Source organism: Oncorhynchus mykiss, chromosome 11 (genome assembly GCF_013265735.2).
Source record: "Oncorhynchus mykiss isolate Arlee chromosome 11, USDA_OmykA_1.1, whole genome shotgun sequence".
In the NCBI taxonomy this organism is placed as follows: domain Eukaryota; kingdom Metazoa; phylum Chordata; class Actinopteri; order Salmoniformes; family Salmonidae; genus Oncorhynchus; species Oncorhynchus mykiss.
In genome coordinates this window covers 42,708,873-42,732,086 of record NC_048575.1, presented here as the reverse complement: position 1 = coordinate 42,732,086, position 23,214 = coordinate 42,708,873, and the positions used below count along the sequence as shown (strand labels likewise).

General features: G+C 45.2%; 1 protein-coding gene across 5 annotated transcripts in view; it reads left to right on the top strand.

Moving 5' to 3' along the window:
- Positions 1–23,214, top strand: part of LOC110535714 (multiple C2 and transmembrane domain-containing protein 1) — a 204,756-nt gene that overhangs the window by 104,491 nt on the left and 77,051 nt on the right. For 2 of the 5 annotated variants that reach the window (XM_036935502.1, XM_036935499.1), the window contains exons 3-9: positions 2,905–3,047; positions 7,932–8,011; positions 8,616–8,727; positions 12,810–12,848; positions 16,691–16,858; positions 17,350–17,480; positions 19,657–19,843. In XM_036935502.1, coding sequence (XP_036791397.1) covers positions 2,905–3,047; positions 7,932–8,011; positions 8,616–8,727; positions 12,810–12,848; positions 16,691–16,858; positions 17,350–17,480; positions 19,657–19,843 — 860 coding nt within the window. Of the gene's footprint in view, positions 1–2,904; positions 3,048–7,931; positions 8,012–8,615; positions 8,728–12,809; positions 12,849–16,687; positions 16,859–17,349; positions 17,481–19,656; positions 19,844–23,214 lie in introns of all 5 variants that reach the window. The other 3 variants (XM_036935501.1, XM_036935498.1, XM_036935500.1) reach the window with 2 other exon arrangements.

Here is a 23,214-nt window from a genome sequence, read left to right as displayed (position 1 = left end):
GCGTGCTAAACCTATCGCCCGTAGTAAAGTGCCATTTGCTATGTTAAACTGTGTCCAATGGCTTCAATACCGTAGCAGCTGCATTCATATAGGCAATATCGCCATAGTCAATAACCAGAATGAATATTGGCTGAATGATTTGTTTTCTGCTATTTAACAAAAGACAGGACCTGTTACTATAGAAGGCTATTTTAATTCATCATTTCTTAACTAACTCATCAACGTGATTTTTTGTAAGATAGCTTTTTGTCGATCCAGATGCCCAGACATTTATAATCGAGGACATGATCAGTGAGGGCACCATCCAAAGTATGTATGAATAAATCATCAGATATATTTTTACGTGATTTGGAAAATAAATATACTTGGTTTTACCTGCATTTAGTGCCAATTTTAGTTCATGTAAATAGTGAAAAGAACCAGACCAAGAGTTGATCCCTGTGGGACACCTCTTGAAATGTCTGGAAAACCTGATTTAACACTGTCCTTTAAATAATTTCCATACTAACTACAGGCAGCCTGGTCCAGGCCAATTGATGAAAGCCTCTGAATAAGTAATGAAAAGTAATGGGTGATCCACATTGTCGAAGGCTTTAGACAGGTCAATAAAAAGGACTGCACAGTGTTTCTTCGTATCCAAGCAATTAAGAACATGGTTTATAACCAAATAACCTGGTCTGAAACCTGACTGGTGTACATTTAGAAATCATTTCGTAGGTGAGTATTTAGCAAGGATTCTAGAATTTTTGCTAGTCCAAGTCAGTTATGAAATGGGGCAATAATTATTTAGGTCACGGGTCACCACCTTTGTGAAGGGGGAGTATATGGGCCACCTTCCAGACCCTGGCGATGATACCAGAAATAATTGTAAGGTTAAAAATATGTGTTAAAGATTCTGAAATCAGAGGAGCAAATCTGCCCAGTGGGTCATCAATCTTGCGCAAGGCAAGATTGATTACAAGTGTAAAGTTGTTGAAAAGAACATGAAGATTCACTAGTTGACAGAACTTCCAAGTGAGCCAAGAGGCGCAGGAGGTCGACTGGCGGACCAGCTTAAATTAAACCATCATTTATTTATGTTTAAAGCAAAGCCTGCGGAGAGGAATTTCGACACGTCAGTGGATTAACTGTTTTCCAAACTTTAGACGGCTCACCAGCAGAGTCTGAGATAGAACTTAGAACGTTTCTAGATGTAGCTTTCTTGATTGAGGAAGTGTATCGATTTCTCAATTGCTTTAAAAAAAAAAAATGCTAATTAGCTACAGTCAACTTTTGTAGCCTTGGCCCAGGCCTTGATTTCTCATCATAACAATCTGACAGTTCTTTAGAGAACCAAGGATTTGTTCTATTTTTTTTGTTCTCTAAGGCGTTGAAAGGGAGGGTGTTGGTCTGCCAGAGAGATCAAAACAGGTGAGAACAATTCTATAGCTAATTCAGGGCAGCTGGTAGAGGAAAAGTCTGAGCACACGTGTCATGAAGAAAAGCTTCTATTCATAAATATACGAGGATCAGTGTATTCTGATTGATATCTCTAATTCATGCAGTAGGACAGTGATCACTCAGATCATTAGCAAAGACACCACTGAATCCATGTTGCATGAATCCATTTTGCAATCAGTTGAGTCAGGTTAAAGTCCAGAGGCTGGGGTAACCCATACTGTATCTAAGTAAACATTTCCTAACACAACTAAATCAGATGAAATAAAAGGTTTTAATTACTCAGAAATAGTTTTAAAAAAAAATTATACAAATGATAGGATAGTGATGTTTAGAGAACATGATGCCACAAGAGTTTATTTCCCAAATATAGCCACCCCACTCTCTCTTTTTCTGACTGTCACACCTGAAGATGTTGTAATCAGCAATATCAATGTCCTTATCTGGGATTGAGCCATTTAGTTAAGTCTGTGAGAACCAGCATATCCAGGCTTGGAAATCAAACTTCGTAAGTTGATATGAAACAGCCCGAGCCCTTCACACGATTAGAAAACAGCAGGGTATCCATATTTGTGGCATTTGAAATAATAGCACCGGACGAGCTTACCACAGTGGGTCTCCCAATTGGGTTAACAGGAACAGAGCTAACAGTGAAATTCATCTTCATGGTCACAAGGTTATCACTGACAATATCCCTGGGAATACGGTTGTCTGTGGCAGTATGATGATAACACTGTGAAATAGTGGGAATGGGATGAGGTACCTGAGCAGTGGTTGGGCTGTTTTGGAGTCAATGTCTCAACACGGCCTTGAAATGCGAGGACAGGGTCCAGGCACCAAGATTATTTGGATGGATGGTCCCCGTCATCCCTGTAGAGCATCTTTTGTTTCCAAAAATCCGTCCAAGTTATCTACAAAAGCATTTTAGCCTACTGCAGTTCTGTTGGCATTACTTTTGTAGATAACAGGGCCTGGAGTGTGAGTCACATGACATGAGTCTTGAGGCCAGACAGTGTTTGTCTGTGTGACCTGACCTGCCTTGCCCTGGTTAGCACCCCCATGCTCACAAACATTAACACAACTCACTATAACAACCGAGAGGAGAGGACAGGCTGCCTTAGACCGGGGGGAGGTAGGGAGGAAAAGAAAGAGAGAGGGGTGAGAGAGAGACATCTGTTTACCCCTACAGCGCGGTAAAATAGATTCAACTCTGAATAGGACAACATGCATGACATTACGTTACAGAAGTATTACTAGATTCAGTAAGCAATACACGAAGAGGCATATCGAAAACAATATTTAGTCATTATGCACCATCTTGAGCACCTTGCTTTTTCCCAAAACAAAGCACCCTTATCTCATCAGTTTCACCCAAATCTCTTTTGCGCAGAATAAATCTCCCTCCTGTCTCTATGGACAGGCAATACTAACCCCCATCTTCCCTCCGTGTTGTTGTCTTGTGTCCAGGGACAAGTGATCCGTATGTGAAGTTTAAGATCGGTGGGAAGGAGGTGTTCAGGAGCAGGACTATCAATAAGAACCTGAACCCAGTGTGGGACGAGAAAGTCAGCCTGCTGGTGGACAGCCTCCGAGAACCCCTCTATGTCAAGGTAGGAGGACGCAGAGCTACTGCACTGTTTTGGGATATTAACACATGTATTTTCAAGCATTAGTACTATCTTTATATACTTAGTCTAACCATTGCCTCCGTCTGAAACATGTAATTGTGACGTGTTTATCAGAGTACAGCGCTAATTTCAGTGGATTTATGCCATGTAATGTGAAAATGAAAGGAATATAAATAAGATGAATGCATATACAGTTGAAGTCGGAAGTTTACAGTACACCTTTGCCAAATACATTTAAACTCAGTTTTTCACGATTCCTGACATCACAACTTTACTTTAAGAATGTGAAATGTCAGAACAATAGTAGAGAGAATGATTTATATCAGCTTTTATTTCCTTCATCACATTCCCAGTGGGTCAGAAGTTTACATGCACTCAATTAGTATTTGGTTGCTGTAACGATTCTCCTCTTGTGAAGTAGAGGCGGACCAAAGCGCAGCGTGGTGGTTGTTCATTGTATTTTATTCACGACACTATACATGAACAAACTAACGAAAAAACAAGAAACGTGAGAACTCAAAACCTAATACAGCCTATCTGGTGAATACTACACAAAGACAGGAACAATCACCCACAAACACACAGTGAAACCCAGGCTACCTAAGTATGATTCTCAATCAGAGACAACTAATGACACCTGCCTCTGATTGAGAACCATACTAGGCCGAAAACATAGAACTGCCCCAAAACATAGAAAAACAAACAGACTGCCCACCCAACTCACGCCCTGACCATACAAAATAAATACAAAAACAAAGGAAATAGAGGTCAGAACGTGACAGTACCCCCCCCAAAGGTGCGGACTCCGGCCGCAAAACCTTGACCTATAGGGGAGGGTCTGGGTGGGCGTCTGTCCGCGGTGGCGGCTCTGGCGCGGGACGCGGACCCCACTTCGCCATTGTCTCAGTCCGCCTTATTGTCCGCCTCCGTGGCTTGCTCACCATGCCCACCCCTCTCAATGACCCCACTGGACAGAGGGGCTGCTTGGGACAGAGGGGCAGCTTCTCGGGACAGAGGGACAGCTGCTCGGGACAGAGGGACAGCTGCTCGGGACAGAGGGACAGCTGCTCGGGACAGAGGGACAGCTGCTCGGGACAGAGGGACAGCTGCTCGGGACAGAGGGACAGCTGCTCGGGACAGAGGGACAGCTGCTCCGGGCGGAGGGGCTCTAGCGGCCCCTGGCTGACTGGCGGCCCCTGGCTGACTGGCGGCCCCTGGCTGACTGGCGGCACTGGCGGCCCCTGGTTGACTGGCGGCACTGGCGCTGGGCTGACTGGCGGCACTGGCGGCCCCTGGTTGACTGGCGGCACTGGCGGCCCCTGGCTGACTGGCGGCACTGGCGGCCCCTGGCTGACGGGCGGCACTGGCGGCCCCTGGCTGACGGGCGGCACTGGCGGCTCCTGGCTGACGGGCGGCATTGGCGGCTCCTGGCAGACGGGCGGCGCTGGCGGCGCTGGGCAGACGGGCGGCGCTGGCGGCGCTGGGCAGACGGGCGGCGCTGGCGGCGCTGGGCAGACGGGCGGCGCTGGCGGCGCTGGGCAGACGGGCGGCGCTGGCGGCGCTGGGCAGACGGGCGGCGCTGGCGGCGCTGGGCAGACGGGCGGCGCTGGCGGCGTTGGGCAGACGGGAAGCTCCGATGGCGCCGGGCAGACGGGAAGCTCCGGCAGAGGCGCCGGGCAGGCGGGAAGCTCCGGCAGAGGCGCCGGACAGGCGGGAGGCTCCGGCAGAGGCGCCGGACAGGCGGGAGGCTCCGGCAGAGGCGCCGGACAGGCGGGAGGCTCCGGCAGAGGCGCCGGACAGGCGGGAGGCTCCGGCAGAGGCGCCGGACAGGCGGGAGGCTCCGGCAGAGGCGCCGGACAGGCGGGAGGCTCCGGCAGAGGCGCCGGACAGGCGGGAGGCTCCGGCAGAGGCGCCGGACAGGCGGGAGGCTCCGGCAGAGGCGCCGGACAGGCGGGAGGCTCCGGCAGAGGCGCCGGACAGGCGGGAGGCTCCGGCAGAGGCGCCGGACAGGCGGGAGGCTCCGGCAGAGGCGCCGGACAGACGGGAGACTCCGGCAGCGCTGGAGAGGAGGAAGGCTCTGGTAGCGCCGGAGAGGCGGGAGACTCCGGCAGCGCTGGAGAGGAGGAAGGCTCTGGACGGATGGGCCGGAGAGACAGCCTGGTACGGGGAGCTGCCACCGGAGGGCTGGGGTGTGGAGGTGGTGACGGATAGACCGGGCCGTGCAGGCGCACTGGAGCTCTTGAGCACCGAGCCTGCCCAACCTTACCCGGTTGAATGGTCCCGGTCGCCCTGCCAGTGCGGCGAGGTGGAATAGCCCGCACTGGGCTATGCAGGCGAACCGGGGACACCGTGCGCAAGGCTGGTGCCATGTAAGCCGGCCCAAGGAGACGCACTGGAGACCAGATGCGTAGAGCCGACTTCATGGCACTTGGCTCGATGCCCACTCTAGCCCGGCCGATACGCGGAGCTGGAATGTACCGCACCGGGCTGTGCACCCGCACTGGGGACACCGTGCGCTCCACAGCATAACACGGTGCCTGCCCGGTCTCTCTAGCCCCCCGGTAACCACAGGAAGTTGGCTCAGGTCTCCTACCTGGCGTAGCCATACTCCCTGTTAGCCCCCCCCCAAGAAATTTTTGGGGCTGACTCCCGGGCTTCCATCCACGACGCCGCGCTGCCTCCTCATACCAGCGCCTCTCCGCTTTCGCCGCCTCCAGTTCTTCTTTGGGACGGCGATATTCTCCTGGCTGAGCCCAGGGTCCTCTTCCGTCTAATTCGTCCTCCCATGTCCATACCTCCTCGCGCTGCTCCTGCTGCTGCTTTTTCCTTTGCCCATTACCACACCGCTTGGTCCTGTTGTGGTGGGTGATTCTGTAACGATTCTCCTCTTGTGAAGTAGAGGCGGACCAAAGCGCAGCGTGGTGGTTGTTCATTGTATTTTATTCACGACACTATACATGAACAAACTAACGAAAAAACAAGAAACGTGAGAACTCAAAACCTAATACAGCCTATCTGGTGAATACTACACAAAGACAGGAACAATCACCCACAAACACACAGTGAAACCCAGGCTACCTAAGTATGATTCTCAATCAGAGACAACTAATGACACCTGCCTCTGATTGAGAACCATACTAGGCCGAAAACATAGAACTGCCCCAAAACATAGAAAAAACAAACATAGACTGCCCACCCAACTCACGCCCTGACCATACTAAATAAATACAAAAACAAAGGAAATAGAGGTCAGAACGTGACAGTTGCATTGCCTTAAAATTGTTTAATTAACTTGGGTCACACGTTTTGGATAGCCTTCCACAAGCTTCCCACAATAAGTTGGGTGAATTTTGGCCCATTCCTCCTGACAGAGCTGGTGTAACTGAGTCATGATTGTAGGCCTCCTTACTCCTTACACGCTTTTTCAGTTCTGCCCACAAATGTTCTATAGGATTGAGGTCAGGGCTTTGTGATGGCCACTCCAATACCTTAAGGACTTTGCTGTCCTTAAGCCATTTTGCCACAACTTTGGAAGTATGCTTGGGGTCATGGTCCATTTGGAAGACCCATTTGCGACCAAGCTTTAACTTCCTGACTGATGTCTTGAGATGTTGTTTCAATATATCCACAACATTTTCCCTCTTCATGATGCCATCTATGTTGTGAATTGCACCAGTCCCTCCTGCAGCAAAGCACCCACACAACATGATGCTGCCACCCCCGTGCTTCACGGTTGGGATGGTGTTCTTCCTTCAAACATAACAATGGTCATTATGGCCAAAAAGCTATATTTTTGTTTCATCAGACCAGAGGACATTTCTCAAAAAAGTACGATCTTTGTCCCCATGTGTAGTTGCAAACCGTAGTCTGGCTTTTTTATGGCAGTTTTGGAGCAGTGGTTTCTTCCTTGCTGAGCGGCCTTTCAGGTTATTTCGATATAGGACTCGTTTTACTGTGCATATAGATACTTTTGTACCTGTTTCTTCCAGCATTTTCACAGGGTCTGTTGATCTGGGATTGATTTGCACTTTTCGCATCAAAGTAAGTTCATCTCTAGGAGACAGAACGCATCTCCTTCCTGAGCAGTATTTCAGCTGCGTGGTCCCATGGTGTTTAAACTTGCGTACTATTATTTGTACAGATGAATGTGGTACCTACAGGTGTTTGGAAATTGCTCCCAAGGATGAACCAGACTTGTCGAGGTCTACAATTTGTTTTCTGAGGCCTTGGCGTATTTCTTTTGATTTTCCCATGATGTCAAGCAAGGAGGCACTGAGTTTTAAGGTAGGCCTTGAAATACATCCACAGGTACACCTCCAATTGACTCAAATGATGTCAATCAGCCTATGTGAAGCTTCTAAAGCAATGACATCATTTTCTGGAATCTTCCAAGCTGTTTAAAGGCACAGTCAACTTAGTGTATGTAAACTTCTGACCCACTGGAATTGTAATACAGTGAATTATAAGTCAAATAATCTGTCTGTAAACAATTGTTGGAAAAATGACTTAATAGATGTCCTAACCGACTTGCCAAAACTGTAGTTTGTTAACAAGAAATTTGTGGAGTTGTTAAAAAACTAGTTTTAATGACTCCAACATAAGTGTATGTAAACTTCCGACTTCAACTGTACTACAGTGCAGTACACCTGAGCAGAGTACAGTACTAGGGTTGCAAAAATCATGTAACTTTCCAGAAAACCTGGTTGTAATATTCCCGGGGATCAGGAGGGAATAAGCCCGAAATCCCAAGTCATCTAGACAGTATTTCTGGAAGACCTGGGCATTTTGGGAAAGGTACCAGATTTTTTGCAACCCTATACAATACAGTATGTGGTCTCTATGGTAACAGTGTGTTGTGTCCTGCAGGTGTTTGACTATGACTTTGGCCTTCAGGATGACTTCATGGGTTCGGCATACCTCTACCTGGAGTCCCTGGAACACCAGAGGTCTGGACAGACAGGGGAAACACTCAACTTTACACCTCTCCTTCAACTCTCGCTCTTTCTTTCTCTGTTGCACTTTCTCTCTTTTTTTGATTGTACTCTCTTGCGCTCTCTCTCTCTTGCATGCTCACTCTCATGCTCTCTCTCTTTCCTTCACCCATCTTTCTCTTCTTTCTCCTCCTTGTCTTCTTGTCCTTCCCTTCATCCCTCCATCTCATCCCTCTTTCTCCATCCCCCATCTCCTTCTGCTTCTCTTCCTTCCTTTTCTTCTCCGTCTCTCTCTCTCTCTCTCTCTCTCTTGTTCTCCAACACATTCTGTCTCCATGTCTCTCAGCCATGTCATCGGTTTTCTTTGTCACTCACAGTTGTTGTCCTTGTTTGCTTATCTTTCTCTCTTAGGCCCACAAATCACCTATTTGTGTCCCCCTTTCCCTTGACACTTGGTTCAATGGAACTTATTCAATGCACCACTGCCCTCTAGTGTACTTCCATGGAAATGCAAATGACTTGTATTTACATGACACACACAGGTTTGCTAGGGAGTGTGTGTACATGTGTGCGTGTGCATGTGCGTGCGGGTCACTGTGTCCTCCCTCTGCCACTTCAGGAACCTGGATGTGACCCTTGACCTTGAGGACCCCCAGTACCCCGACCATGACCTGGGAACTCTAGACCTGGCAGTCACACTGTCGCCCAAAGAGGGAGACTTCAGGGAAGCTGTAAGTCCGCTATGTTGTTATGTCTCTCTCTCTCTCTCTCTCTCTCTCTCTCTCTCTCTGTCACGTCATCAAACTAACCATGTATATATCATATCTGAATGGGCCAGGATTTGGATGAAAATGGAAAATGTCTGTTTCCACATCAGTATCTTAGACTGTCCTAAGGGCTCCATAAAGCCTGATTGGACATACAGCTCATTCCGGACCAGGCCTTAATCCCCGGGGCTCCAAAGAGGATAAGACGGCGCAAGAGAGGCAAACTAGTGGTCTCCCTGACGAGACTACAATGGCGAGTAAATAAACCGTCTCTACCCGCCATTCTATTGCCGAACGTACAATCACTAGAGAACAATCTGGATGAGTTCCGTTTGAGACTATCATATCAACGGATCCTGAAGAACTGTGATATTGTGTATTTCTCGGAGTCGCAGCTGAACAAGGACGTGGGTAATTAACAGTACCAGTCAACAGTTTGGACACACGTACTCATTCAAGGGTTTCTCTTTATTTTTAGAATAATAGTGAAGACATCAAAACTATGACATATATATATTTGAGATTCTTCAAAGTAGCCACCCTGGTGCCTTGACGACAGCTTTGCACACTCTTGGCATTCTCTCAACCAGCCTCATGAGGAATGCTTTTCCAACAGTCTTGAAGGAGTTCCCACATATGCTGAGCACTGGTTCGCTGCTTTTTCTTCACTCTGCGGTCCAACTCATCCCAAACCATCTCAATTAGGTTGAGGTCGGGTGATTGTGGAGGCCATGTCATCTGATGCAGCACTACATCACTCTCCTTCTTGGTCAAATAGCCCTTACACAGCCTGGAGGAGTGTAGGATCATTGTCCTGTTGATTCTGGGTCTTTCTTTCCTGTGGTGGTCCTCATGAGAGCCAGTTTCATCATAGTGCTTGATGGTTTTTGTGACTGCACTTGAAGAAACTTTCAGAGTTCTTGAAATGTTCCGCATTGACTGACCTTCATGTCTTAAAGTAATGATGGACTGTCATTTATTTTTGCTTATTTAAACTGTTCTTGCCATAATATGGACTTTTACCAAATAGGGCTATCTTCTGTATACCACCCCTACCTTGTCACAACACAACTGATTGGCTTAAACGCATTAAGAAAGAAAGAAAGTCCACAAATTACCTTTTAACGAGGCACACCTGTTACTTGAAATACATTCAAGGTGACTACCTCATGTTGGTTGAGAGAATGCCAAGAGTGTGCAAAGCTGTCATTAAGGCAAAGGGTGGCTACTTTGAAGAATCTCAAATATAAAATATATTTTGATTTGTTTAACACTTTCTACATGATTCCATATGTGTTATTTCATAGGTATGATATCTTCACTGTTATTCTACAATGAGAACAATAGTAAAAATAAAGAAAAACCCTGGAATGAGTAGGTGTGTCCAAACCTTTGACTGGTACTGTACATCTAACTGTTTTTTCTATGCATCGTCAAGACCAAAACGGCAGCTTAGGGTAAGGTTAAGGGGGCGGTGTGTGTCTCTTTGTTAGCCACAGCTGGTGCTCGAATGTAAAGGAAGTGTCTAGGTTTTTCTCGCCTGAGTTAGAATACCTCAGGATGAGCTGCAGACCATACTATTTACCAAGAGAGTTTTCATCAAATGTCTATTTACCTCCAAAAAAACGATACTGGCACAAGACCACTCTCAACGACCTGTATAGGGCCATAAGCAAACAATACCATGCACATCCAGAGGCGGCGCTCCTATTTGCCTGTGATTTTAATGCGGAGAAACTGAAATCTGTCTCGCCTCATTTTTACCAGCATGTTACCTGTGCAACTAGAGGCGGAAAAAAACTCTACATCACCTTTACTCCACACACAGAAACACAATGCAAAGCTCTCCATCCGTTTGGCAAATCTGACCATAACTCTATCCTCCTGATTCCTGCTTACCAGTAAAAACTCAAACGAGAAGTACCAGTGACGTGTTCAATACGAAGTGGTCCAATGAAGCGGTGCTAAGCCACACGACTGTTTCGCTAGCACAGACTGGAAAGTGTTCCCGGATTGATCCGATAACATTGAGGAGTTTACCACATCAGTCTCCGGCTTCATTAATAAGTGATCCGATGACATCGCCCCCACAGTGACCGTACGTACATATCCCAACACCACAGTGCCCTTCAAGCTTATCACGAAAGCTCAGGACCCTGGGACTGAACACCTCCTTCTTGCAACTGGATCTTGAACTTCCTTGAGGTGCCGCCCCAGGTGGTGAAGGTAGGCAAAAACATATCCGCCACACTGGACCATTAACATCGGGGGCCCCACAGGGGTGCGTGCTTAGTCTCTTCCTTGTACTCTCTGTTCACCCACGACAGCGTGGCCGTTCACGACTCAAACACCATCATTCATTTTTCACACGACAGTGGTTGACCTGATCACTGACGACGATGAGACAGTATATAGGGAGGAGGTCAGTGACCTGGCAGTGTGGTGCTAGGATAACAACCTCTCCTTAGCGTCAGCAAGACAAAGGATCGAATCGTGGACTACAGGAAATGTCCACATTGATCGGGCTGTAGTGGAGTGGGTCGACAGCTTCAAGTTCCTCGGTCCAGTGTGAAGGAAGTTAGAGGTAGTTTCTCAAGCCAATGCTAACTAGCGTTAGCGCAATGGCTGGAAGTCTATGGGTATCTGCTAGCGTGCTAGAACATACCATAGACCTTTAGCCATTGCTCTAACGCTAGTTAGCATTGGCTTGAGAAGCTACCTCTATCTTCCTTCATACTGGACACACAGACATAAAAATGGTAAAATCATTTTTCATTCTCACTTCAATTTGGCTCATAGGAAATGTCTCCCCAGCCAATGGCACGGTGCCGTAATACATCAGCGAGCCAGTGATAGATAGTCTATGAGCTGCTGAACTGTATACAATCCATCTTTCAATTGGTGGAAATTAATTTGCAGTATAGTAGACCCACTGGAGAAAAAAGATTTGAGCACGCACAACAAACAATTTGCTTTTAGAAAAAAAATGTTTTTCCATTTTCAAAGAGTGTTGGGTAATATTGCTCCTAATGATGTGCATCCTTCCCTCTGTGGATGTGCTCAATGTTTCAGAGTAGTATTTATTTATGTTCAATTATTTGTTTGGTTAATTGGACCCCTGCATGTTTGATATAGAACAAGAGGAGATTCTTGGGGGAAATGTTTTATTCTGTTTGATCTGATGTCTTAATTGTGCTCCTTATTTGGTTCGATAATTCACAGAATCCGCATTTGACACAACATATGAAGTGTATTTGGATTAAGCATCCTTTTGATTCCCTCAAACTGTGAAAAGGAGCACAAGGTCACAGCGACACTACACAGTATGGATGTTGTCCTCTATCGCCACCTACTGGGCAAAATGAAATCTTGAATTCAAGGGCATGAGAAACTAGAATCAAAACTAGACGGACGATTCACATTCATATGTTCACATTTCATAAATTACTGACCTACGTGGTAATCAGAAACAGGAAAATAACCTTAACATAATGACTACTAATGTCTAAGAAACAAATGCCCAGATACACATACACATACACACACACACACACACAAACACACACACACACACACACACACACATACACACGTACACATCCTGGAGTGTGTAAGCCAGTCCCAAATTACTTCATAACCATTCATTTGGCCCTCACAACCCTTCAATATTTTCGGATCTGTAAGGTGGAAGCAATATGGTTGAAGGACCTCCTCTACACAGGTTACACCTACACATACCCTTAAGATCTGCAGGTATTGAAGGGTTAGGGCCAAGGGTAGGGTTAGAGAGTCATGTGGGACTGTATTTGCGTGTTGTCTGCCAGTGTGTGCGTGCTAGCACACATATATACCTGTCCCCTGTGTGTGTGCAGCACAGTATATATGGGCCGTTGTGGGTGGCAGCGCTTCTTACTGAATGTGTTGCTTATTTTGGCTGCCTGTGACCGTCCTCCTCACCCTGCCTCCTCCTGGGCTGACCTCTGCCCTCTGATCCCCTGCAGCTCTAAGCTCTCCAGCGTCCGATAACTGCTTTGTCTCATTTACAGACCATGCTTTTGAGAAGGAGCTGGAAACGATCCAATAAGGTAATACATGGCATGTTACCTCTAATACCAACTACCTACCTACTCTACCCACCCAAAACCCTCTGCTGCCCTGGGTTCAGGTGGAGACCCAGCCCCTCTCCCTGTCACCGTTATCAGTTCCCACTCCATCATGTTTTATTTCCCTCAAGCTGCATTATACAGACAGGTGGAACTGGGAGCAGTGAGGAGTAGTGGGTATACTGGATGTACAGTATATGCTTGTTGTTAGTCGGCAGGTAGCCTAGCGGTTAGGGGTGGCAGGTAGCCTAGCGGTTAGGGGTGGCGGGTAGCCTAGCGGTTAGGGGTGGCGGGTAGCCTAGCGGTTAGGGGTGGCGGGTAGCCTAGCGGTTAGGGGTGGCGGGTAGCCTAGCGGTTAGGGGTGGCGGGTAGCCTAGCGGTTAGGGGTGGCGGGTAGCCTAGCGGTTAGGGGTGGCGGGTAGCCTAGTGGTTAGGGGTGGCGGGTAGCCTAGCGGTTAGGGGTGGCAGGTAGCCTAGCGGTTAGGGGTGGCAGGTAGCCTAGCGGTTAGGGGTGGCAGGTAGCCTAGCGGTTAGGGGTGGCAGGTAGCCTAGTGGTTAGAGCGTTGGACTTGTAGCTAAGAGGTTGCAAGATCGAATCCCCGAGCTGACAAGGTAAAACAAAAATCTGTCGTTCTGCTCTTGAACAAGGCAGTTAACCTATTGTTCCTAGGCTGTCATTGAAAATAAATATTTGTTCTTAACCGACTTGCCTAGTTAAATAACGGTAAAATAAATAAAAAGTCCAGATGCGGTCTTCTGACTGAATTTTTTGTCTCTTTATATTGACCAGAAACTATAGAATCGTGTGAAAATGTAGCCGTGTAACATAGTAACCTCAAATTGTGTTTTGGGCACCAGTCTTTAAGGTTACAGCCAAGAATCAATACTGAAACTTTAGTTCAATGTTTAGACCGTGATTTCATATTCTTTGTGCCTGAAATATAAAAATAGATACTATATATTATATAGCAACTAATCAGGGTTGTAAGTTATAATTGTTAAGTTATGGAGTGTGGCACTTGAAAGCAGTTTGCCAAGACTCTATTGGAGCAAGTCCAGTGTTTTGCTAGTCTGGCTGATACAACCAGCAAGGAAGCGCCGTGACTCACTGATCTGGATAGGAGGACGTTTGTTAGTGCAATATTCGCTCCGAAAATTTAGCATAAACATTGATTTGGGGGGGGGGGGGGGTAGAGAGCTGTTTGGATTTGAAAAGGAGTAGCTATAGGAGGAGGGGCTCATTGTAATGGCCAGAATGGAATAAATGGAACGGTATCAAACACATCAAACATATGGAAACCACATGTTTGACTCGGTTCCATTAATTCCATTCCAGCCATTACAATGAGTCTGTCCTCCTATAGCTCCTCCCACTAGCCTCCACAGGACTTTGAGTTTGGTATTAGCCAGACTAGTGTTGCAGCTGATGGGTGAGAAAATAAAGTGACTCTTTCGCCCCTGTCATCTCTATACCCCTCACATTGTTAAGGGGCCTATGTGACTGAGGCAGCAGTTTTACAGAGGCTCACCAGGCTCAACTTCAGGGCCAAACTAAAGCCAAGAAATGTCTGGCCCTTAATGGTCTTACTTTGAAGATTGTAGATAGTCCTGAGAAAAAAAGTATACATGTTTCTTTAGTTAAAAAGGGAAAAGAGGAGGTTCAGAGAAGGAACTTGTGAGAGTGAGAGAGCACCTTTTGGATGGAGGGATAGTTTTAGAGGTGTGTCTTCGTGTGTTGGAGGTTTACTTGCTATCAAGCGAGATCTCCCAGGTCTGAGACGAGACCCTTTTATCTCATGAGAACATCCACCCTGTGAATATCCTTTTGATTTCCCATCATGCCTAACAGATCGACCCTTAACCTATGATCCTATGTCTTTGCTCTCTTTTATTTCCTTACTATAGAAGGAATGCTGGTCCCGGGGCTGCTTCTCCCTTACATTGGCCTATGCATGTGGCACATGTGTCTGTATCTGTAGCCATTGGCTATTCGTGTTCTGTATCCTGTTTGTCACCTTGTTTGTCACCTCTGCACCACAGAAGCCCTCAGGAGTTCCCACATTTGTCTACTTCCCACATTTGTCTATGTTTCTGAGAGCAGCATTTTTGATCTGAAGGCGTGTAGTCGAGTACAGTTGAGTACATCTGAGTAAAAGTTTTGTTTGAGTTTATATTGGGAGACAGTAACATAGTTTGAGTGTGTCTCTGGTTGGAGTGGTGCGGCCATTCTGCTGTGCTTCCCCCAAACCAACCCTTTGAAGCGCCAAACTGGGCCATCCCGCCTGTGACTCGGGAATTATCTCCAGTGCTAACTAACTGCTGCACTTCCCCACCAAGCCCTACTTCTCCTGTGTGTCTCCACGGTTATTTATACACCCTCTTCTCTTTAATCAAGCCATTATAGTGCTGGACTCAATACATGCAAACAATGCAAGAACCACTGTGGCATAATTATAACACTAAAATAGTTGAAATCAGCTTCCCTTCAAGTCCAGAAAAGCCAGCTCATGCCTCTTTATTATCGCATAAGTCGAAGAGTTCAATCACACGGGGCTTTCGTTTTAGACGATATCAGCTCCTAAATTGATTGTTATTTTCAATAAGGGATTTCAACCCAACACTTACCCTCATATTTTATTTTCCCTGCTCTACTTTGGGCGTGGGGTGTTGAATCTGTTCCTAATCCAAATCGGCCATGGGTTTTTACATAATGAGCGACATGTAGCAACAATACAATTAACGCGGCCTCCCAATGAGACTTTTCCCCCGGAAGAGGAGTTAGCTAGCATAGAGCGGCACCCTTCACCATTAGCATGACAACGTTGTGTAGTAGGTTCCCTGGACTTACTGTACAGTAGTGCGGGTCTGGGTGGTAGTATCACACAGAGCACAGCTCTCATTGTTTCATGTCTGGAGAATGGAAATGAATAGGCCTCGTCTCCACATCAAAGTGCTGCTGCTTGTGCGCCAGGGTTTGTTCACAGTTTAATGAAATTCACTCCAAACAAAAGATATGCTAATGAGGCCCCTCCAAATGAGGCAGGGAGACAGTGAGATAACTTATAGAGATGTGTTTGTTTGACAAATAAGTACCGACAGGCTTTATTTTTGCGGGGTTTTTTTCTCCTCCCGCACAAGCGAGCAATAGATGTGTGACTCCTGCCGAGGTTAAATTAGCCTGTAAGCGATTAGGAAACGGTTTGAAAATGGGTTTTAAACTGAGGGGGGAGGTGTCAGTGGTACAGCTCAATGGGTTTTATTATATTCTACTGCTGTCACTCAAAGACTCATAGACCAGCGCCTGTGTTCATAACGCGTCTCAGAGTAAGAGTGCTGATCTATAATTAGCCTCCACCCCCTGTCCATAGTCTAATTCTTTATGATCTAAAAAGCTAAACTGATCCTAGATCAGCACTCCTACTGTGAGACACTTTATCAGTACAGGTCCAGGTGAAAACACAGAGATAAGCCTGTAGAGTGGACAGTAGAAGCATCAGGGGTGGGATCTGAACCCAGATTAGGTACAGTATCTATATTAGAATGTACAGGAGTGATCCACAGCATAATGGGCAAGCTCTGAACCAGAAGTTGTCTCCAATGTTTCTGTGTTGGACTGTGTGTTTATTCCTTTGCCTCCATCTCTTTGTATGGTCTTCATGTCTGTCATATGTATTGCTGTGTGTCTACAGATAGAACACTGTGATTGACTGTCTGTTTCTGTTTGCATGCTTGTGTGTGTGTGTCTGGGTGTGTGTGTGTGTGTGTGTGTGTGTGTGTGTGTGTGTGTGTGTGTGTGTGTGTGTGTGTGTGGGTGTACGCAGCAGCTGCATTCAAGTATGCGGTTGTCAGATGTCCACAGGAAAGCTCAGCTGTGGAGAGGTATAGTGAGCATCAGTCTGATTGAGGCTCGCGACCTCCAGCCTATGGACGCCAACGGCTTTAGTGACCCCTACGTCAAATTCAGACTGGGCCATCAGAAATACAAGAGCAAGGTACCTACACCAGCCCTCACGTACTGGAACTTCCAATTAATTTCCTAGCCAATTGTTACTTTAGCATTACAATACATGACCAAACGTATGTGGACACCTACTCGTCAAACATCTCATTCCAAAATCATGGGCATTAATATGGAGTTGATCCCCCCCTTGCTGCTATAACAGCCTCCACTCTTCTGGGAAGGCTTTCCACTAGATGTTGTAACATTGCTGCGGGGACTTGCTTCCATTCAGCCACAAGAGCATTAGTGAGGTTTGGGCACTGATGTTGGGCGATAAGGCCTGGCTCTCAGTCAGCATTCCAATTCATCCCAAAGGTGTTCAATGGGGTTGAGGTCAGGGCTCAGTGCAGACCAGTCAAGTTATTCCACACTGATCTTGACAAACCATTTCTGTATGGATACATTTAAAACTGTGGGGTGTTAACATTCCAATTGCACATTTTCTGCGCACATGTCCCTCTTTTTGTGTGCTCCACTCGGCAGACGATACCCAAGACTTTGAACCCCCAGTGGAGAGAGCAGTTTGACTTCCATCTGTATGAGGAGCAGGGGGGCTTCATCGACATCACCGTCTGGGACAAAGACGCAGGCAAGAAGGACGACTTCATGGGCAGGTGGGCCTCTCCCATGTGTGTGTGTGCGTGTGTGTGTGTGTGTGTTTGATGTGAGATTCCCTCTTGGGCCGAGGGTGACACTGCTTTTGAGTTCGTTAAACCGCCAGCTCGACTCAGGCTTGCTACATGTGCGTGTGTGCGTGAATGTGTGTTTGACAAGTTCCCACTAAGACAGGAGACTAATAGCTAGGAGAGGAGCTCGTTTTGCAATTCTCCATACCTCTTCCTGGAGAGCTAGTGTCCACAGGTCCTTGCTTGTAATTGACTATTTCTCCCTCCTTAAATACCCATCTGGTTGAGTCATGTTCCAGGCCCACTGATGTCCACGTCACCCCTCTGTCCAGGACCTATTGACAGATTCATTAACACACGCACACACATTCAGCACCAGTGTGCCTGCCTGCCTCCCATTGCACCACTGGAAAACAAAAAAATATCTCCCCTGTCTCAGCCTCCCTCTCTCAACCTCTCTCTCTCTCTCTCAACCTCTCTCTCTCTCTCTCTCTGTCTCGCTCGGTCTCTCTCTCTCTGTCTCGCTCGGTCTCTCTCTCTCCCTCTCTCTCTCTCGGTCTCTCTCTCTCTCTCTCTCTCCCTCTCTCTCTCTCTCTCTCTCTCTCTCTCTCTCTCTCTCTCTCTCTCTCTCTCTCTATCTCTCTCTCTCAACCTCTCTCTCTCAACCTCTCTCTCTCTCTCTCAACCTCTCTCTCTCTCTCTCAACCTCTCTCTCTCTCTCAACCTCTCAATTCAATTCAATTCAATTCAATTCAATTCAATTCAAGGGCTTTATTGGCATGGGAAACATGTGTTAACATTGCCAAAGCAGGTGAGGTAGACAACATACAAAGTGAATACCTCTCTCTCTCGCTCTCTCTTGCTCAAACTCTCTCGCTCTCGCTCTCTCTCTCTGTCTCGCTCTGTCTCTCTCTCTCTCTCTGTCTCGCTCGGTCTCTCTCTCTCTCTCTGTCTCTCTCTCTCTGTCTCTCTCTCTCTCTCTCTCTGTCTCGCTCGGTCTCTCTGTCTCGCTCGGTCTCTCTCTCTCTCTCTCTCTCTCTCTCTGTCTCACTCGGTCTCTCTCTCTCTCTCTCTCTCTCTCTCTCTCTGTCTCGCTCGGTCTCTCTCTCTCTGTCTCGCTCGGTCTCTCTCTCTCTCTCTCTCTGTCTCGCTCGGTCTCTCTCTCTCTCTGTCTCACTCGGTCTCGCTCTCTCTCTCTCTCTCTCTCTCTCTCTCTGTCTCTGTCTCGCTCGGTATCTCTCTCTCTCCCGGTCTCTTGGTGAATTGGACTGAACAAAGCAACCCTGTGCCATAACCATGCACCATATTTCCAAATGACTGGCAGACAACATTAAAAGCACAGTGATTACTGGGACCTTGCTCTTTCTCTTCCCCACTTTCTCCTGCTTTCTACCACTTGTCTCACTCTTTCTCACTATCATCCCCCCCTATTCCTCTCAACGTCAGAGTCTCTCTCTCTCTGTCTCGCTCGGTCTCTCTCTCTCCCTCTCTCTCTCTCGGTCTCTCTCTCTCTCTCCCTCTCTCTCTCTCTCTCTCTCTCTCTCAACCTCTCTCTCTCTCAACCTCTCTCTCTCTCTCTCAACCTCTCTCTCTCTCTCTCAACCTCTCTCTCTCTCTCTCAACTTCTCAATTCAATTCAATTCAATTCAATTCAAGGGCTTTATTGGCATGGGAAACATGTGTTAACATTGCCAAAGCAAGTGAGGTAGACAACATACAAAGTGAATACCTCTCTCTCTCGCTCTCTCTCGCTCAAACTCTCTCGCTCTCGCTCTCTCTCTCTGTCTCGCTCTGTCTCTCTCTCTCTCTCTGTCTCGCTCGGTCTCTCTCTCTCTCTCTGTCTCTCTCTCTCTGTCTCTCTCTCTCTCTCTCTCTCTCCCTCTCTCTCTCTCTGTCTCGCTCGGTATCTCTCTCTCTCCCGGTCTCTTGGTGAATTGGACTGAACAAAGCAACCCTGTGCCATAACCATGCACCATATTTCCAAATGACTGGCAGACAACATTAAAAGCACAGTGATTACTGGGACCTTGCTCTTTCTCTTCCCCACTTTCTCCTGCTTTCTACCACTTGTCTCACTCTTTCTCACTATCATCCCCCCCTATTCCTCTCAACGTCAGAGTCTATATATCTGTATATCTGTAATTAAAGCGTGTGTGTGTTTCAGGTGTTCGGTTGACCTGTCTCCGCTGAGTAAAGAGCACACTCATAAGTTGGACGTACCGCTGGAGGAGGGCGAGGGAATGCTGGTGCTGCTGGTCACACTCACTGGGGCTGCAGCAGTGTCCATCTCGGACCTGTCGGTCAATATTCTGGATGACCCACACGAGAGACACCAGATACTACAGAGATATGTGAGTTTGTGTGTGTGCATGTGTCAGTAGGTGACCTTAATGGAAGAGGCCTAAGTGACACGACTCAGGCTCTCGGTCTCTCCTGATCCCTCGTGTGAAGACATCAAGCAACAACACTTTGTCACAACTTGTTTTCATTGGATCACATTTCCAACCAGGGCGTCATTTTGATGCACCTGTCCAGTGTATGTAACAATAAAAACAAAAAATTATTTAACCTTTATTTAACTAGGCAAGTCAGTTAAGAACAAATTCCTGTTTACAATGACGGCCTAGGAACAGTGGGTTAACTGCCTTGTTCAGGGGCACAATGATTTTTACCTTGTCAGCTCGGGCATTTGTTCTAGCAACCTTTTGGTTACTGGCCCAACGCTCCAACCACTAGGCTACCTGCCGCCCCCAGTGTATGTGACAATAAAAACACATGTATATACAACTATCAAGTGTATGTAACAATAGAAACACATTTTGATACACCTATCCAGTATATGTAACAATAGAAACACATTTTGATACACCTATCCAGTGTATGTAACAATAGAAACACATTTTGATACACCTATCCAGTGTATGTAACAATAGAAACACATTTTAATACACCTATCCAGTGTATGTAACAAAATAAATACATTTTGATACACCTATCCAGTGTATGTAACAATAGAAACACACTTTAATACACCTATCCAGTGTATGTAACAAAATAAATACATTTTGATACACCTATCCAGTGTATGTAACAATAGAAACACATTTTAATACACCTATCCAGTGTATGTAACAAAATAAATACATTTTGATTCACCTATCCAGTGTATGTAACAAAATAAATACATTTTGATACACCTATCCAGTGTATGTAACAATTTAAACACATTTTGATACACCTATCCAGTGTATGTCAGAATAGAAACACACTTTAATACACCTATCTGGTGTATGTAACAATAGAAACAAATTTTTAAACACCTATCCAGTGTATGTAACAATAGAAACACATTTTGATACACCTATCCAGTGTATGTAACAATAGAAACACATTTTGATACACCTATCCAGTATATGTAACAATAGAAACACATTTTGATACACCTATCCAGTATATGTAACAATAGAAACACATTTTGATACACCTATCCAGTGTATGTAACAATAGAAACACATTTTGATACACCTATCCAGTGTATGTAACAATAGAAACACATTTTGATACACCTATCCAGTGTATGTAACAAAATAAATACATTTTGATACACCTATCCAGTGTATGTAACAATAGAAACACACTTTAATACACCTATCCAGTGTATGTAACAAAATAAATACATTTTGATACACCTATCCAGTGTATGTAACAATAGAAACACATTTTGATACACCTATCCAGTGTATGTAACAATATAAACACATTTTGATTCACCTATTGTCACGGTCTTCCTCCTCTTCATCTGAAGAGGAGAGGCGAGAAGGATCAGAGGACCAAAATGCGACGTGGTATGTGTTCATAGTGAATTTTAATAAAGAAAACACTGAACACTGAAACACACTATACAAAAACAATAAACCAATGACGACTGTGAAGCTACAAATGAGACCTGTGCTGACACAAGCCACTAACATAGACAATCACCCACAAACAAACAGTGCAACCCAGGCTACCTAAGTATGATTCTCAATCAGAGACAACTAATGACACCTGCCTCTGATTGAGAACCATACTAGGCCGAAACATAGAAATCCCAAATCATAGAAAATCAAACATAGACTGCCCACCCAACTCACGCCCTGACCATACTAAATAAATACGAAACAAAGGAAATAAAGGTCAGAACGTGACACCTATCCAGTGTATGTAACAATAGAAACACATTTTGATTCACCTATCCAGTGTATGTAACAATAGAAACACATTTGATACACCTATCCAGTGTATGTAACAATAGAAACACATTTTGATAAACCTATCCAGTGTATGTAACAATAGAAACACATTTTGATACACCTATCCAGTGTATGTAACAAAATAAACACATTTTGATACACCTATCCAGTGTATGTAACAATAGAAACACACTTTAATACACCTATCTGGTGTATGTAACAATAGAAACACACTTTAATACACCTATCTGGTGTATGTAACAATAGAAACACACAGTAATACACCTATCCAGTGTATGTAACAATAGAAACACACAGTAATACACCTATCCAGTGTATGTAACAATAGAAACACATTTTGATACACCTATCCAGTGTATGTAACAATAGAAACACATTTTGATACACCTATCCGGTGAATGTAACAATAGAAACACATTTTGATACACCTATCCAGTGTATGTAACAATAGAAACACACTTTAATACAACTATCCAGTGTATGTAACAATAGAAACACACAGTAATACACCTATCCAGTGTATGTAACAATAGAAACACACAGTAATACACCTATCCAGTGTATGTAACAATAGAAACACATTTTGATACACCTATCCAGTGTATGTAACAATAGAAACACATTTTGATACACCTATCCAGTGTATGTAACAATATAAACTCATTTTGATACACCTATCCAGTGTATGTAACAATATAAACACATTTTGATACACCTATCCAGTGTATGTAACAATAGAAACACACTTTGATACACCTATCCAGTGTATGTAACAATAGAAACACACTTTGATACACCTATCCAGTGCATGTAACAATAGAAACACATTTTGATACACCTATCCTGTGTATGTAACAATAGAAACACACTTGAATACACCTATTCAGTGTATGTAACAATAGAAACACATTTTAATACATCTATCCAGTGTATGTAACAATAGAAACACACAGTAATACACCTATCCAGTGTATGTAACAATAGAAACTCATTTTGATACACCTATCCAGTGTATGTAACAATAGAAACACACGTTAATACACCTATCCAGTGTATGTAACAATATAAACACATTTTGATACACCTATCAATTGTATGTAACAATAGAAACACATTTTGATACACCTATCCAGTGTGTGTAACAATATAAACACATTTTGATACACCTATCCAGTGTATGTATCAATAGAAACACATTTTGATACACCTATCCAGTGTATGTAACAATATAAACACATTTTGATACACCTATCCAGTGTATGTAACAATAGAAACACATTTTGATACACCTATCAAGTGTATGTAACAATAGAAACACATTTTGATACACCTATCCAGTGTATGTAACAAAATAAACACATTTTGATACACCTATCCAGTGTATGTAACAATAAAAACACATTTGTATACACCTATCCAGTGTATGTAACAATAGAAACACATTTTGATACACCTATCCAGTGTATGTA